This window comes from Pyrgilauda ruficollis, unplaced genomic scaffold (assembly GCF_017590135.1).
Source record: "Pyrgilauda ruficollis isolate IOZ18807 unplaced genomic scaffold, ASM1759013v1 scaffold574, whole genome shotgun sequence".
NCBI classification, from domain to species: domain Eukaryota; kingdom Metazoa; phylum Chordata; class Aves; order Passeriformes; family Passeridae; genus Pyrgilauda; species Pyrgilauda ruficollis.
Window position 1 is genome coordinate 9274 of NW_024527422.1, and position 17981 is coordinate 27254.

Genomic DNA, 17981 nt, shown 5'->3' on the forward strand with positions numbered 1-17981 from the left:
TTCAGATACAGATTGAGAGTTGGTCTTGATGGTCTAGGGAGTCAGCTTTCCACTGAAGCCAATTTTCTGATGTTTAAAAGTCTTATTCTGTTGCTACAGGGTTTTGAGGCAGTGTTTGGCCTCTGCTTTCTAGGTATGTGACTCATACCTTGAAAGCAAAGCTATACCCATCTTGGTCTGTGCTGTTCTGCAGCCTGAGGAAGAAAGGCAAGGCTTTTCTTTGTACTGGAGTGGTTTGGAAATGTGACACTGGCAAAGCAATCTCTGGGAATTTACAGGGAATGGAGTTGAAGGTGCATAATTCTAACTTAATTTGAATTTCTAAATTATCACGAAAATCTTGTTTAAAATGTAAGCTATAAGACTTGGTAAGGCTGTTTGGAATCTGGAATTAAGTGGGCTCTGAACTGATATATAATATAATTATATTGCTATATAGATATCTATGTCTAAATGCCTCTAGTATTCTTTAAATGTTGTCACCATGATATTTTATGAAAAATCCTTTGCTAGGATTTTTCCCTCCTGGGAAGCTGAGGAGCCTCAGGAGAGAAATGTAAACAATAACTACCTGCTATGGAATGCAACAGGTGCATCTGTGATTGGTGCATGTTGGTTGTTTCTAATTAATAGCCAATCACAGATGCAGCTGCATCGGACTCTCGAGAGTCACAAGCTTTGTTATGCATTCCATTCTTATTCTTTCTAGCCTTCTGAAGGATCCTTTTCTCTCTATTCTTTTAGTATAGTTTTTAGTATAGCATTGTAATATAATATAATATATATCATAATATAATAAACCAGCCTTCTGAAACATGGAGTCGAGATTCGCATCTCCACACATGGGGCACCAGACACAACATTTGGTGACACCCGAGCATGTGGCATTGATGGTCACCCCAAGAGTGACCACGGAGTCCAGCCTAGAGCTGAAGAACCAAGACCCTGAAGGTGGGCAGAATTCACAGCTGAGGCTGAAGATAGAACCTTTTGAAGTTTCCTGGACTTCATGTCCAGAGACCACAGAGCAGCAGAACTGCGCAGCTGCTGAACCCTCAAGGACACTGTCTCAAGGTTCTGTTAACTCTTCCCTTTCTGAAAATACTGCCCTTCACAGAATGTGGGTGGAAAATTGGCAAAATGTACCTTCAGAAATGGAGGTTCCGTTTTCTGCATCAGATGAGAAAGTTATTAACCTCTGGCAAAAGTGGGGGTGCGAGGACAGAATTAATATGTTGGAGAGACATTTCTATGAGTTTTTCAGATGGACAAAATTCCATGGATTTTTTACAGATTTGATATACTCCCTTGATTTAGATATCTGGGATTTCATGAAGTCTGTTTTTGAGTGGACACATGACTGGGGTTTTGGACTCCCAAAAATTTTTTCGGTGTTCTTAGCCCTCTTCCGTGTTTTGAAGCGGAGAGAGGCTGTGGTGGGGCTTGTGGCTGAGTGTCGGGGGCGTACGCCCTTCCCACCAGATACAGCAGGAGAGGAACCTGTCGAAGGAGATGAACTGCTGGTTTCCAGCCCCCCCCCCCTCATCACCCACGGCTGAGCAAAAGTTTTTCTCTGCGCCCTTGGAGTGTGCGCAGATGGAGCCGCCTTTCCCCCCCCTCTCTTTTTCTCGAGGGGGATGGGGAGCCGGTCCAACCCACTCTGCCGCAGGATTCTCCGCTCCCCCCACTCCGGGAGGGCGTAGACTCGCTCCCACCGCCTTCCGGGGCGGCGCCGGTCCCCGCGGCCCTGCCCACTTCGCTGCGGGATTCTCCTCTCCCCCCACACTGGGAGGGCGTGGACCCGATCCCGCCGCTTCCCGGGCCGGCAGCTCCGCTCCAGCCAGCCCCACGGGAGGCGCCGATTCCTGCAGCCTGGCCCCCGTCCGGCACGGCCCCGCCGTCTCTGGCAGAGTTTGTCAGACTCCCGACCGCGGCAGCGCCGCCTCCCGCGGATTCGCCCTGTTGCTAGGCAACGTGATTGACTGCAGCAGCAATCAACAAGAGCCTGTCTCAGAGAGGGGGCGTGTCTCCGCGGTTGTCTGCCCACCTGAGGATGCCCTGGGGGCCGACCCTACAGCCGCGTCGCCCCCCGCCCCCCGTCCCGTCCTGTCCCGTCCCGCTGCCTCCCAGGCCGGCTCCGCTGGCTCTGATGACTGCGCCTGTGCTGCAGCTTACAGACCCCAGAGAAGACTCGGCTGCTGCGCCAAGCCCGGCGGGGGATGCGCCCCCGCCGCCCCTGGCGATCTCGCCGCCTCCTGCCAACTCACTTGCAGTGCATGAGCATACCGAGAACCGAGAACAGCGCTGAGCCCGCGGGACCATCTCAAGAGCCAATCCCAGCACCCGCACCGCTCTCGTCGGTTCCCCCAGCAGTTCTGCCCCCTTCGGGGACCCCGTCCTCCGTGTCTGTGTTTGCATCAGACCCTGCGGACAGCCTGTCTCTCCGTGGAGGGGGCGTGGCTTGACAGCTGATTGCGGGCACAGCCTGGCTGCCTGCTTTCAAACTGAGCGTGTTTCGTGGGTCATTTCACGTGTGGTCGGGGGCTACTTCCTGGGGGTTGGAGTGCCTGCCGTCCCCCGTGCACCACAGCGGCATGGGGGAGGGGGCTCCTGAAGCTTCTGCCTCTGGTCCCCAGCCCAGAGGGGATGGGGGTGGTGCCGAGGGGCAGAAAGCAGGAGCAGTGGTGTTTGCCTTGCAGGAGCACGAGAAACAGTGCAAAGCAAGCATTGCTTGCTTGCTCTGGGGACAAGAACACACCAGATCTGAGATGGAAATTCCTGAGAATGCTTCTCTTCCCCAGCTGCTGGTGTGCACCAGTGCTTCTGGGAGGAGGAAGCGTGTGGTCATTTTTGATCTCAGGACATTGGCAGCATGGTCCTGCCATGTTGTGAGAACACAGAGCCCGCTTCGCGGGCCAGGTCTGAGCCAATTGGCTCATTTCCCTGGGCTGGGGCCACCGCCCCGTCCAGTGCTGGGTTTGGGAGCTTTGAGCTCCCTGCCCGGACCTGGGCCACCGTTCTGTGGGCTGGGTCCCTTAGTCCGCCCACCAAGACCAGGGTCACCGAATGGTCCTAGAGGCCCTCTGCTGCTGCTCTTTCAAAAAAAAAGAAAAAAATTTACTAAAGAAAAGTGGAAAGAGAGCAGCTCAAAAGCATTGAAAAGCCACAAATTAGCCTCAGCCCAAGTGGTTCAATTAATGGGCTGTGGCCAGGGCATTCCAGAAATTTTCTCTGAATTGACTGGTAACTGTCAATGGATTTTTTGATGATTCTTGATGATTTTCTTTAGCAGTTCTTTGTTTCAGGATTCTGCAAGCCTGTTTCAGGACCAAAGGGGGCTTGCAGCAATGTCGAAGAGGAACATCTTCAGTCCATGGACTCTGTCCTGAAACTCAGCTGTTTGGACTTGAAACAATGAACATTCTTTGCATGACTTTTTTGCATTTTCTTATATTTTAAGATTGTTTTAGTGATATGATAGAATTTGATGTTCTACAGGTGTAGAATTTCTCTGAATGTTCTACAGGTGAAGAATTTCTGTGACCATTCCACATCAGCAGTTGTCTTGGTTTAGGGCAAGTTTGGGAGATAATCTTTAAAGGGGCTTCTCTACGAAAGCAGATTCAATCGCCCCTCCCCCCCCCAACCGGTTCGGGAGAAAATATTTCCTTGGAGAAAAAGTGGAAAGAAACCTGTTTATTAAACAATAGAACTCAAGCAATATTAAGCAATAAAACTTCTCACTGCTCAAAAAAAAAAAAAAGGCAAACTCAGAACAGTCCTCTCCCCAGATTGCAGCTCGTCTCACTCAGTTTCTGATCAGTCTCTCTGGTGCTGGAAACGCTGCGGCCCAGGCCCGGCCAAGGGGCCACAGGTGGAGCTGCTGGTGCTTTTCTGGGTGTTTAGTCTAGAGCAGGTTTGAATAGATCTAAGAAAAAGGAAAAATCACAGTCTAGGGAACTTCTTTGCTTCAGCTAGTTAAAACTAACTAAAAGCAAAAAAAGGGGAAAAAAGGAGTTCTGTCTTGTTGTCTGTCCATCTGCAGACAACACAGTCCAGGAGCAGGAATGTGGAGGAGTGAGTGCAGTCTGAAAACAAACTGCGCGCTTCTTCCTTCTCCTCTTCACTCTCTGGAAGAGAGTCTTAAAGGTGTAAAACTTATTATTCAGTATAAACAGAACAAGACGATTGGGGATAAAAGCATCATATAGTCAACCCAGGACAGCAGTTGATTGAGGTTTTGATTGGTAACAGATGAACCTCAAGAAGTGTTTGTTCTCCCTTCTGTAAGGGCCCAGTACAAGAAGTTACAAACACTCTTTTTTCTTTTTAATTTAATAAATTTAAAAGGGTGACATGTCACCATGATATTTTATGAAAAATCCTTTACTAGGATTTTTCCCTCCTGGGAAGCTGAGGAGCCTCAGGAGAGAAATGTAAACAATAACTATCTGCTGCTGTGGAATGCAACAGGTGCATCTGTGATTGGTGCATGTTGGTTGTTTCTAATTAATAGCCAATCACAGATGCAGCTGCATCGGACTCTCGAGAGTCACAAGCTCTTTGTTATGCATTCCATTCTTATTCTTGCTAGCCTTCTGATGAGTCCTTTTCTCTCTATTCTTTTAGGATAGTTTTTAGTATAGCATTGTAATATAATATATATCATAATATAATAAACCAGCCTTCTGAAACATGGAGTCAAGATTCTTGTCTCTCCATTTGTCCCGGGAGCACTCCACAAAACATTCACCACAAAATGTCACCTCTGTAATTTTTCAGGAAATAAGAACATGGGTGGAATGGAGTAAATGAAAGTAATCTGTGTATATTGGAGAATAATTGATACACAGCAGGAGACTGACTTTGGGTTTACGTGTTTCAGTAAAAAGAGTGTGAAAACTTCAGTGACACCATTTTACTGATCCTTTGGGTTTAATATTTGAGCCCACTATATTTTCTGAGTAACTGGGAAGGAATTGATATAGATGAGTAAATGGTTGGCTCTTACAATTAAGGGGTAAACATTATACATATGTTAAAAGAAATTTTATAAATGTATAGTTATGTTACTGCAATGCATCCCCCCCAGTATGTTATCATGGGATGGTCTTGGTAATCCGGGCATTTGGGAAGGTTGGCTTGTTACTATGGCAGCACCAGACCTCCAATCAGAATGTAAGAAAGTGACTTCTACCACTGGACAGCAAGGAAAGCGTTGACTGACAAGGCTCTAGGAGGGGCTAGAGATATAAAAAGGCGAAGCATCCATCTTGAAGATGAGCCAGCCATGTGGTAGGCAGCCATGAGGGAGGTTCCCAGGCCTGTTATTCCTTATTTAGTCCTTTTGTTGTGTTATTGTTAAGGTTGAATAAACCTTTAAAATTTTGAAAGTGAGCAGTTGTTTCTCAGAATGGGAGTGGAATGGGCAAGCAGATTTACTACAGGGAGAAATGCAAACAAAGAGATGGAAGGAGTAAAGGTAGGTTGCCAGTGAGGTGCTGCTCTCTGGTACATGTAGGGAAATGGCATGGCCTTAAAGGATGTGTGCTTTACCACCTCTGTAAGGCATCTCATGTCTGTTTTCCCTTTTTTTTTATCTAGAGCACTAATGCCTTCTCAGTGGGCTGTAGTGGGAGGTTGAGGCTTATGGGTTTGTTCTCTCCTGCTGACACTTGCTGATTGACATGTTTGGCTCTCTGGTCTGTATCCCCTCCATTGCACAGGTATGTCTGTGCCTCACACCCTCTCTTCTGGGAGCCCTCCTGTGCTCCTCCATGTGCTTTCTTGGGGAGGTAGGGCCTCTCAGAGCCCTCACTAGCTATTGAAGATTAATGAACTTTCTTTCCAGCTGTGTCACGAAAACAAAGGGCTGCTGTGTTCAGCCTTTTTCTTTGCTACGTGTAGGGACCCTTCAAGAAGCAGCTCTTCCTCCCCTCTATTCCAACCAGCATCTGCATGATTGCTACTTTCTTTTTATTAGTAGATAGTACTGAATAAAGTGCATCTTTGTGTGGTTTTCTAACTGTACAATTTATTGCTTGTGATACCTTGGGTGCAAAGGACTAACAAAACACTATTTTGAGTACCCAAACGGTTATGAGATGCTTAAAGTTAAAGGTGAATAAATTGCTGCAAGTGAAATGATGCTTAAAACACTTGATCTGAAAATGTTATTTATAATTTTTTCAAGATGAGGTTCAGTATAAAATAACATTTACTGTGACATGCTTTTGAATTTGTTTACAGTAGGATAAATTCAATTCAGACTGAATCCAGTAGACTGTCTTGCGTGTCATGGACCTGCTTGTGTCTCTTCATTTTGCGATGCCTGCTTTTCTGGTCCTGTCATGGGTAAAAGGGGCTTCTGTATGTATTTCAAAATGCCTTGAGCATCTTGGGAAAGAGCCTGTTCTCACTGTGCCATAGCAAACTTTATAATTCAGTCCTCAAAAAATCAAAGAAATATTTCATTAACTTTTTGCTTTTATTTTCAGACTGTATTTACTCAGTTAATGAATGAGAGAAATTCCACGTAGGCCCATACATTACCTAGTAAGCCTTATTTGCATGCAACAAACTGCTTGAACTCCTACTTGACAGTTCAAGGAGTGGCTCCTTCATCCCCCAGGGAAGGGTAAAGTTTTAAATAACACTTACTGATAAAAGGAAGAGTTTTCAGTTAATCAATTTTATCTATACCCTACACAGGTTGCAATACAGACACTTCTCTCACTTGTAAATGCTTAATTTGCTTTTGGGTCATGCTTGTTGGTGGAAGGCTAATATATCAGCAAACTTGTGTGTGAACCTTTATTCGTTTTGCAGGATCTTAGAAATAACTGAAGTATACCCAGTCAGTGGAAAAAATTTAAACCTACTAGCATGTATGGGATAATCACAAAGGTGGCTGACAGAGGAAAAAGTCATTCATGTTTATTCACCATCTAATAGCAATTGAGGAGTTGCTGGGCTAAACCAGCCCAAGAAACATTGCTAAAATAGTTTGTGGCTCTAAGTATCAGAGGCCTGTTTGGAAATAATAGGTATAAGTTGTTACTGGTTTTGCTGATGTGGCTTGCAGAGATGCAAACAGCTGGTTCTGGTTTCACCCTATGGTTTCTTGAAACTCTCAAACAGCTTAGATGGTTTTCTTGTGGCTTTCTAAACTTGGATGTCTTGCCAAACTTGTATATGTTTCCTTTAAACAGGTTGCAAAATAAAAGCACTAAGGGCCAAGACAAATACTTACATTAAGACCCCTGTTCGTGGAGAAGAACCAGTCTTTGTTGTCACTGGGCGAAAGGAGGATGTAGCCACGGCTAAAATGGAAATTCTCTCAGCTGCTGAACACTTCTCCATGATCAGAGCATCACGCAACAAGAGTGGTCCTGCCCTGGGAGGCCTGCCATGTACCCCTAACCTGCCAGGTCAGATGACAGTCCTAGTCAGGGTGCCTTACCGTGTAGTTGGGCTGGTGGTTGGACCAAAAGGAGCTACAATCAAAAGAATTCAGCAGCAGACCCATACCTACATAGTCACCCCCAGCAGGGACAAGGAGCCAGTTTTTGAAGTCACAGGAATGCCTGAAAATGTTAACTGTGCACGTGAGGAGATAGAGATGCATATAGCCATGCGTACTGGGAACTACACCAAGCTGAATAAAGAGAATGATTTCCACTACAATGGTACAGATGTGAGTTTTGAAGGAGGCACTCTCAGGTCTGCATGGCTTGCTTCTAATCCTGTCCCTCTTAGTTGCACCAGAATGATTTCTAATTATAGGAATGACAGCTCCAGCTCCTTGGGAAGTAGTTCCACAGATTCCTGTTTTGGAAGCAATAGATTGGCTGATTTCAGCCCAACAAGTCCGTTCAGCACAAGCAACTTTTGGTTTGGAGAAACGTTGCCTTCAGTGGGCACAGAAGACCTCACGATTGACTCTCCTGTGTATGACTCTTTATCAATGCCTTCCCAAACCATTTGGACTCCTTTTGAACCTGTAAACCCTCTCCCTGGCTTTGGTAGTGACCCTGCTATTAATACCAAGCCTCAATGCCAAGGGAGACAGCCATCTACTCCTTGCCTGTCACCCACATTTCCAGAAAGCCTGGATCACCCGCTGGCTGGGAGAGCAAATAGTGACCCACCTAGCACTGGCCACCAAGTAGGCCTTCCTATCTACATCCCTGCATTCTCCAATGGCACCAACAGCTATTCATCTTCCAATGGTGGCTCCACATCCAGCTCACCCCCTGAGTCGAGACAGAAGCTCGACTGTGTGATGTGCTTCGAGAACCAAGTTGTTGCGGCCCTGGTCCCCTGTGGTCACAATCTCTTCTGCCTGGAGTGTGCCAAGAAAATCTGTGAAAAGGAAGTCCCATCATGTCCTGTTTGCCAGACAGCTGTTACTCAGGCAATTCAAATTCACTCTTAAATAGAGATATTATAGGGATATTATTATATGTGGACTTTTAAAGACTTAAAGGCATGGATGTAATGGTACCCTCTAGTAAACTTTCTAATGAATTCTGACTGACTTCCTTGGGATTACGCTGAAGTTATTAATAAATGTTTACTTTCTCAAAAGGCTGCTATGGTAACACTAAACTTAAGGGATCTCTGTCTAGTTCAGTGTAAGCAGATGGCATGTTTAGCAGAGATACATCTGGTATAATGTTATGGCACAGTGAGGGCAAGTTTTCATAAATTACACAACAGAAAAAAACCCTCAAATTTTCCAGGCTTTTCTAAAGGATCTCTGTTAATTGTTTGGCTTCTGTGAGTTGGCAGCAATGAACCTTGTTGCCTAAATGCAAAAGTACTTGTCTGCTATGGAGGATGTGTGGTATTATCAATATATCAAACAACACTTCCAATGCTATCTTCTACCAGTTTTGAGGAAATATTTTTTGCTTTATGTGACAACTTATGCCTAATTCTTCAGCATTGCAAATATCTTTTAAAGCATAGTTTGATTTATTGAAACAGATTGTGTTATTTGGCAGGTTCAGATAATAAATGACAGGTGGGAGGAGAGAAGCTGCCAGATGCACCCCCATTTTGTCCTTGATAAGGGCAGTATGTCCAGAGGATCAGGAATGTCTCAATTTGTGAATTCCTACCCACTGCTTTTGTTAGTGTAATGTGGAAAAAGTCTGGCTGGCTTCATCCAGTTACAGTAAGGGCTTTGGGATGCACATACTTTGACTTAGAGTGATGATGCTGACATTCTGTTCATTAGTCTGATCAAGCTGTTCTTGACCTTTTTTAGACAGTATATAGTTCCAAATGTGAAACATTTTTATGTTAAATTCATGTCTTACACATAAATATATATTTTTAGTAAGAAAAAGGAAAAAGGGGGAGTTGTGTAAATGCCCTTGTATTATTCATGACAACAGCTGTGACAGTGGCTTTGTAATCAGTTTACTCCATTTCAAAACTGTCTTTCCAAAAAAAACAAAATCTCTCTTGAATGAGCTTCTTACATTTCAACCTGTGGATGTTTCTAGCTTTTTCATCCTCAGTACATTCCCAAATCTGTGCTGACATATATTAAAACAGCAAAAACATAAAAAAAAGACACAAAAGTAGAGTTATGATGTATTTTTCCTCTTTTTTTAAAGCATTATTTTCCCAAGACAACCTTTTTCTCAGTGTAACAAAAAAAAAAAAAAAAGAAATTGTGTATTAAACTAGTAAATATGCAGAAAATTTTTATTTTTATTTCCACTTGAAGACTTACATTTGGTATAAAAGTTTACAACTAGGAGTTGCCTTGAAGGCATATTATGTACTGCATAACTTTAATACTATAATTGCTTGTAGGATAGTTACATATCAGTATTAAAATCTGATCTCTAGCTACAGTCTTGTGGATGCAAACAAATGTTCACTGAGTGTGCATTTTGTTTTATTGCATTGTACACTGCAACTAATAAGCCAAGGAATCAATAGACATAAGGTACATGTACCACTTCTATAAACTACAAACTAAGAATAAACTATTGATCTAGCTTAGTATTTGCTGATTTTACTACACTCTTTGTTATGTATATGTAGGGAGGTCATAGGGATTATAAATTCAATTTTGGTCAAGTTTAAAAACTATATATTTTATGATAAAGGGCCTTTAAATTATGATGGCCAAAGCACTGATATTATATATTTGTTGTAAAGAGAATTATAAGAGTTTTATTTTTCTGATATTAAAAGTTACTTAATAAAGACTTGTTTCCATTAAATTGAATGTTTTGCTCTCTTCATGGTTGTTACTTGGAGCAGCTTAGGCAGGCTGGGGCTGGCTGATGTCCCCCACCCAACCAGGGGCATTCCTGGTGCTTAGTATTTCATGTGCAGGGCTCAGGCTGGTGGGATTCCATTCCAGTGCTGCAGGGCTCCACTCCTGAAAGAAGTTTAACTGGTATAAACAAAAATTGAGGGGTTTTGTGTTTTTTTTTTTTTTTTTGGGGGGGTTTTTCCTCCCAAAATACCCTTGGTCCAATTTTTCCCAAAGTTGCAGGGAAGAGTTTCCAGGAGCTGCTGGGTTAAAGTTTTAAATAAATGCATGCAAAATGAGCTGAAGTAGCTGAAGGGAGGTGTTGTGGTGTGTTTTTGTTTTATTAGTATGTTTACTGTTTGATTTGTAATTTTGTAGTTTCCTTATGCTGTTTCCTTTTTGTCCCTGCCCTTTTCCCAGAACTTTCGTCACTTCTTCTGTTATTAGATGCCAGTTTCTCTTTGAGCCTGCCTTCCCCCAAGAATTTTCCCTGTCAGTTTTATATTTCTTTAAACTCTATTAGTTCACTGAAAATGTTCTCCTCCCTTGAAATTTTGTATTAGTTTATACATTGTATTCCCCGCCTTGTTTTTACTCACAATTTTCCTGATTTGTTAAAGATTGTATCCTCTCTTGAGACCTGCCCCTGTTTATAAGTCAGTGTTTGCCCCCAGTTCGGGGTCCCGGGACGATGAAGAGGGGAAGTTTACCATCAAATAAAGTTACCCCGGGACCCGTATGCTGCTCTTTGTTTTATGCTGTGCCGACACTGGTAGCTGGGATTCAACGGAACTCAGGGGAGGGGGATTGTCGCCCCCTTGTCACCATCTAGCCGAGGCCGAGCGACAGGGAGGGTGCAGATTGTTGCTAAGAAAACAAATGGGTTTTGGGCAAATGAGCTGCACCAGGAACTGTAGGAAATCCAAAATATTGAGGCTGGCAGGTACCTGCCCCAGGGTGTGACATTGTTTAGTGGTGGACTTGGCAGGGCTGGGTCAATGGTTTGACTCAATGGTCTTAAAGGTCTTTTCCAATCTAAACCATTCTCTGTCCATAAGTCAAGGGGGAAAAGAAATATGGACCATATAGTCACATAGGTTGGAAAATACCTCTAAAATCAGAGTCCAATTGTTAACTCAGCACTGCCAAGTCTATCCCTAAACCATATCTCCAAGTGTCACAGCTACATGCTTTTTAAACCCTTCCAGGGATGGTGACTCCATTACTACTCTGGGGAGCCTGTTGCAATGCCTGACCACCCTTTCAGGGAAGAAATTTTTTCTAATCTCCAATTTAAATTGCCCCTGGCACAACATGAGACATCCTACTGCTTGTTACTTGGGATACTCCATGCCTGCTCCCCACTTGGGGTCTGCTCCCTCAACCTGTGCTGAGTGGCATGTCAGTGGTGCATCCCTTCTTCCTGCTGCTGACACCAGCTGCCCAGATGTCCCTATGGATCCCTACCCACAGCAGCCATTCCCACCTCTGCTATCACCATACTATGTGTCCTTGGTCATGTCACTACACCCAGAGGCAGCTTCACTGCAGCACCCAAACCAGCCATCCTCGTGCTAGCCATGCAGCTTCCCTGCTCTGAGCATGGCCATGCTGCTTTGCACTGCTTTGGCTGCATTTACTTCAAGACAATGCTTCACCCTGACTCAAGAAATCAACAAAATCAACCCAAACTGTCAGTCTGCCCCAGGATGTCCCCATCTTCTGCTGCCATCCTATATCTATGAAGAACATGACCCACACCATCTGTGGGATGCTCCCAAAGCTGCCCTCCCCCCCCCCCCCCCCCCCCCTCCAAAGCGCCCCCCCCCCCCCCCCCCCACCATGTTTTCAGACGTAGAAGATGGAGCACTAGTGGACATCTAGTGGCACCTACCCCAGATGCCCCAAGGCAGCTACAGAACCCCCTGGTGCATAGCCGTCACCCTGTGGCAAACCCAGCCTTGTGTCCCTTGGGTCACTCCAGTACCCCCATGGACATGAAAATAGTAACAGCGTGGGCAGGAGTCTGACATGGGGCCAACCTTCAGCCCCTGGGGCAGCACAGAGGTACTCAGACTGAGACATTTTGGGCCAGCTTTAGCTTTGTGATATGGATTTATTCTATGCCTACAGCCACATTGTATCAGAGGGTTTAAATGTGCATCATGTGCTGGTACATAGTTTCTCAGTGCTCTAAAGGCAAATACCAGTGTGCTATCCAATGCTTTTACCTTGGCCACAACGACTAGCCACCAGTTACAAAATAATTGCTAAGTACCAGGAGGGAGCATCTGAAAAGCTCTCTGGAGAAGTATGGAGCTAAAACTGCTTTAAGGTGGCTTATGGAGGAACTGCAACTAAGCAGGAACATCTTGGCCACAGAGAATTCGAGGATTTGATGTTTCTGTATATATAGGAAGCTGTTTAGGGGTGGAGGGGAAGTATCATCTTTCACATTTCAGTTATTAGTCTAGTACCTCCTAAGGTACACAACTTATGCATCCATGCCCTCCAGCCTGCCACAGCTACCTGTGAAGCCCCAGACCCAGAGTGGGTGGGCACTGAGGCATTCTGTTGTAACCATTCCTCCTCAAACAGGGCACCAGATCTGAAATGGAGAAAGAAGGAATTTTCACCCTGCCTCATGCTCATAAATCACTGGAGTTCAGAGGGTTGGTGTCTTAGGGATTTCATTTTTATCCCATATCTGTCGCTACTGAGTAAGAAATGACACAGACTCATCAGAAGGCTGATTGGCATAATGTGCGCGCCATATATTTGGAACTGCTCCTTTTATAAGCTGTTCCAATCTAGGTAGATTTGATTGGTCATTCAGTTAATACATTTCACCTGATTGGCTAATTAACAAGATGCCCTTCTTATAAACAATCTTTGAGAAAAACAAGAAAACAGAGAGTAGGAAAACAACACCTGCAGGTTGTTTATAATAATAAGCTATCATTGTTTATCTTCAACTCCCTAAAGTCTCTTAGGCCGATTCTGGGAAAACTTGACTAGTTTTCTTGCTCTCTGACCAGGCTGTCACATCCACAGGTCCCCCTTTTTGTTTAAAGGAGGAGGCAGTGTTTGTAATCCTCTGCAGGGCCCCTTGCAGAAAGAAGAACTAACACAGCTCCAGAGGTTCCTCTAGCAGTTGCTATTTATCAATCAGAACCTCAGTTGGATGCCATTTTGAAATGGTCTGAGAGATCAAATCTTGTGATTCCCTCTTACAAGAAATACACTATTAATCTTAAAATCAGTTACCTATTCTAATACAATATCAATACTAAGTCTAATATAGTAGCAACTTATCATTAGTTTGTTCAAAGAACTGAAACAGAACAAAAATTTAACAGGGTAAAAATCCATTTTGAATTTAGGTGAAATGTGCCATTTTGAATTATTTAGTCTGTAGCTTGCTTGCATAAATGAAATATGTTGTTTAGTCTGTGAACTCTGTGCTGTGCTTAAGACTGCCTGTGCTCACAAAACTGTCTCAGCCGAGGAAAAAGAATGCAAACTTCCAAGCTGGAAAGAAAGATGGGGGGGGGGGGGGGGGGGGACATGTTCTGAAACAAAGATGAGACCCAAAGCTGAGGCTGCAGGAGACGGACAGGATGACCTGGGTGTTCTTTCTGTACAAGGACTGATAAAAACTAGCCGCAAGTGTAACGCAAAACCAGTAAAAAGAATATGCATGAACCTATTGTGAAACTCTATACATATGTACAAGTAAGAGGGATAAAAAAAGGTTCAGAATTCTCAGGGGTTCGCATGTCCTTTAGGGGGAACGATCCCCACATGCGTCCAGCGCTGTAATAAACATACTGGCTTTACAACTTTTACAAGTTGTGGAGTTAGGTTTTTTTCCCCGCAAATCAGAACTGACAGCCTTAACTTGTCAACAGTCCTTTTCCAGAAAAAAGGAAAGGATAGAATGTTCATTCCCCACTCGTGAAGGGGTCATCGGATTGATGGTCATCATCTTGATCATCGTTCAGAGGTTGCCTGTTGGCTACATTCTATTTTTGGTGTCACAAATCAGGGCTGACACACCTCGCAGGTACCCATCATACTCCAGTATCTGTAGAAACACATGCATACCCACGGCCCCAAGTGATAAGGTTGTACAGGCCCTCCCACTTATTAGTGGCTAGGTCCTGTATCCAGACTTTCACGCGAGGCAGATGCGTCTCACCTGAAGAGTGCAACGAGAGAAAATTATTTAGAATGACAGGATTCTCTGAATTCTGTGGCACTGTAAGATGATTGACTGTATATAGAGCTTTTTCCAATCAACTGTGCAGGGTTTCTCCAGGCATTCCCCTTTTTTGTTTGTCCAGAACACGCTTTAAGGTACCATGATTTCATTCAACAATGGCCTGGCCCGTTGGAGAGTGCGGCATACCAAGTTTGTGTGACACTCCCCATAAGCGCAAAAACTGCCTCGTCTACTGCAAGACATAGGCAGGACCATCATCAGTTTTCACAGAAGGAGATATTCCCAAGACTGCAAAAGCCATCCTCCAATGGGCAATCACGTCACGACCATTTTCTCCAGTGTGAGCAGATGCCCACATGGCCAGAGGAGAAGGTGTCAATAGACACGTGCACTTACTTAAGTCGGCCAAATTCAGTGATGTGAGTAACATCTGACTGCCAAAGCTGCAAGGTCTTTAGGTCTCTGGGGTTCACCCCCGCTGGTAAAGGTGCAGCAAGTCCATGACCATCAGAGCAAGAACTGGCAATGTCACGAGCCTCAGTTGGCATAAAGCGAAATTGTTTCAGCAGGGTATGTGCACTTTGATGGAAAAAATCATGCGACGTTTTGGCTTGCACAATCTTGTCAGGCTGAGGCGCCACCCACACAGGGTTAGCCAACCTGTCAGTCACCTTCTGTTATGAAATCTGGCAACTTGGTGTGACTTTGAATGTGCAAGATGTAATATGAATGAACTCGGGCCTGAATTGCGCTCCACAAGGTTCTCAATAACTGAAACAAAACTGTGTTATTGGCTTCCTTCAGAAGTGAACAATCCAAATGCTTGTTTATGTCTGCAACATAGGCAGAATCAGTGACCAAGTTCAGAGGCACCTGAGAAAATTCCTGGAATGCCATGGCAATGGCCTTTAACTCAACCAGTTGGGCCGAGCCTGACTCATGGCCTTCCAACATTTGCCATCCAGATTCATCCTTCCAAGTAACAATGGCTTTCCCTGTTTTTCTGGAACCATCAGTGGAGACGGTGGGTCCTTGCACTGGCACCCAGCTGCTTTTTGGCCACAACGACAGATTGGTTGTTTTTGCCAACTGCAATAACTTGTGACTGGGCATATGATAGGCAATCTGCCCTGAAAAGTTTTGCAGTGCACTTTGCAAAGGAGCACTGTTAGCAAAGCTCCATTCAAAGTCTACCCGTTCGACTGGAAGAATGATTGTTGCGGGATCAGCTGCCATTAATTGCAAACACCATTGATGGCATTTGATTATCAAATGAGCGATCAGTTCAAATAGTGGGGGTGCTTGTGATGTTCCATTTTAGTTAAATGGTATACTCTGTCTCACCCCTCGAAAATGTACAGTTTATTCCAAGCCTGTGATCCTCCCCTGAAGTATCATGTATCTCTAATCCCATTGGCCCAAGTCTTATTCCGCGCCCACTTTGAACCTCCATGTTAAGCTGTGTGAGGGAGACCAGGCTCTCTCTTGGCCCTTCTCTCCCTAAGCTCTCCCTCTCTCCCCCTCCCTCCCCCTTCCCCCCTTCTCCCTCAGAAACCATGCTGCTCCCAGGGGTGGGACCCCCAATAAACCCTCATCTAATTAGCACCCTCAGAAGCCGTGTGGAGTCTCCCTGCCTGCTGGCTGTTATTGGCGAACACACAGCTTAGGGGGCCCTCCGGGGACTCCCCAGGGAGCCCCCTCCAGCAAACTGCAAGAGGTGCTCTCTTTTTTGGTTGATGGGGCAAGAAGACCCATTCAAAAATGTGCAAAGGATCAGACCACTTGTCACTCCATTGGCCAATGATACCCGTAGGATGAAAATCTGGATTGGTAATGAAGACAGTGATATCAATGGAAAGGTCTACTCGATGAACCTGACAAGCAGAAACAGCCTTTTGGACCTCCCCCAGTGCTCGCCACGCCTCAGGAGTCAATTTCCGAGGTGATCTCAGGTCAGGGTCCCCCTTTAGAGTATCATACAGTGGGGACAGTTGTTTTTCGGTTAGTCCCAAGTAAGGATGCAACCAACTGATGACACCCATCAATTTCTGGGCATCGTTCAAGGTCTTAATAGAATCCAAGAATTGCACCTCCTGATGCTGAATAGTTCGGTCAAGAATTTTGACTCACAGCTATTTCCAAGGAGGGTGCTGTTAAACCTTCTCCGGAGCCACCTGTAGCCCATAAGAATGCAGAGCAGTGAACAGCTGAGGCTGTATCCTCAGCAACTCATCCTGGGTGGGTGCTGCCACCAGGATGTCGCTCATGTAATGATAGCAACATGCATCAGGAAACTGCTTGCAGACTCCGGACAAGGCTTGAGCCACATACCACTGACAGATAGTTGGGCTATTGCGACAGCCCTGGGGCAAAAGTTTCCATTGATATATCCGCACAGGTTCAGCATTGTTGACTGAAGGCACTGTAAAGGCAAACTTTGGTTTGTCATCAGGATGCAAAGGAATTGTGAAAATACAATCCTTCAAATCAATGATCAAGATCTCCCATCCCATAGGGATCATGGTGGGTGAGGGCATACCAGGCTGCAGTGCCCCCATGCTTTTCATCACTGCATTCATTTTTCGGAGGTCCTGTAACAGCCTCCATTTCCCAGATTTTTTTCTTTATTACAAAGACAGGAATATTCCAGGGACTAGCGGAAGGCTCAGTGTGTCCCTGTTGAAGTTGTTCCTGAACCAATTCACAAAGGGCAACCAATTTTTCTTTTGTCAGGGTCCACTGGTATAGCCAAATGGGTTTGTCCACCAGCCACCGTAAAGGCAGTGTAGGATATTTTCTGCCCTTTAGCGCAGTGGCCCCAATTAAAAATCCATCCCAATTTGTACCCCCCAGGCTGCCAATATATCCTGCCGCCAGAGGTTGAGCTGCAGTGACAGGGTTGAACTGCAGCTGTCTGTCCATCCATGTTTCTGATCAGCACAGACCGTTGGCTTACAAAGGTCTGCGCTGCACCCCCAACCCTTGGATGGCCGACCTTACGGAAGCCAAAGGCCACGTAGGAGGCCATACAGAGAAGATGACTGTCACATCCGCCCCGTGTTGATCAAACCTTGAAGCCAGGTCTTCGGCAGGCAGGCACCCAGTAGAATCAGGGTACACATCATCTGGGGTCGCTTAGCAGAATTATCTGCAGGCCAGAAGACTTGTGGCAGTCCCGTGGATTCGAAGCCACCATTCCCACAAGTCCGCTGGCCAGTCCTGGGGACACGACTGAAAAGGCTGACATTGGCTGGATCAAATGCTTGCCGGCAGGCTCTGACAATGGGTGCGGCCAGTACATCTGCACAGGCTCCATGGCTGATGACAAGGGAGTTGATGGAGCGACCGGTCTAGCTGTGGTGACCGCTGCTGATGGAGGTGGTTCCGCCCTCACCCGTGGTGCGGGGGGGGGAATCCGAGTTGGGAGCAGCAGCTCCTGCTGGCCATGAAAGAGTCAGTCCCCGGCTTGCGGGG

The 17981-nt window shown here is 45.4% G+C and overlaps 1 protein-coding gene across 1 annotated transcript; it reads left to right on the plus strand.

Moving 5' to 3' along the window:
* Nucleotides 1-890: 890 nt before the first annotated feature.
* Nucleotides 891-10348, plus strand: LOC121361495 (RNA-binding E3 ubiquitin-protein ligase MEX3C-like). Its single transcript, XM_041482243.1, has 3 exons — nucleotides 891-951; nucleotides 1670-2161; nucleotides 7212-10348. Exons 1-3 carry the CDS (start codon nucleotides 891-893, stop codon nucleotides 8435-8437), a joined length of 1779 nt encoding a protein of 592 aa, XP_041338177.1. The 3' UTR covers nucleotides 8438-10348.
* Nucleotides 10349-17981: the final 7633 nt, after the last annotated feature.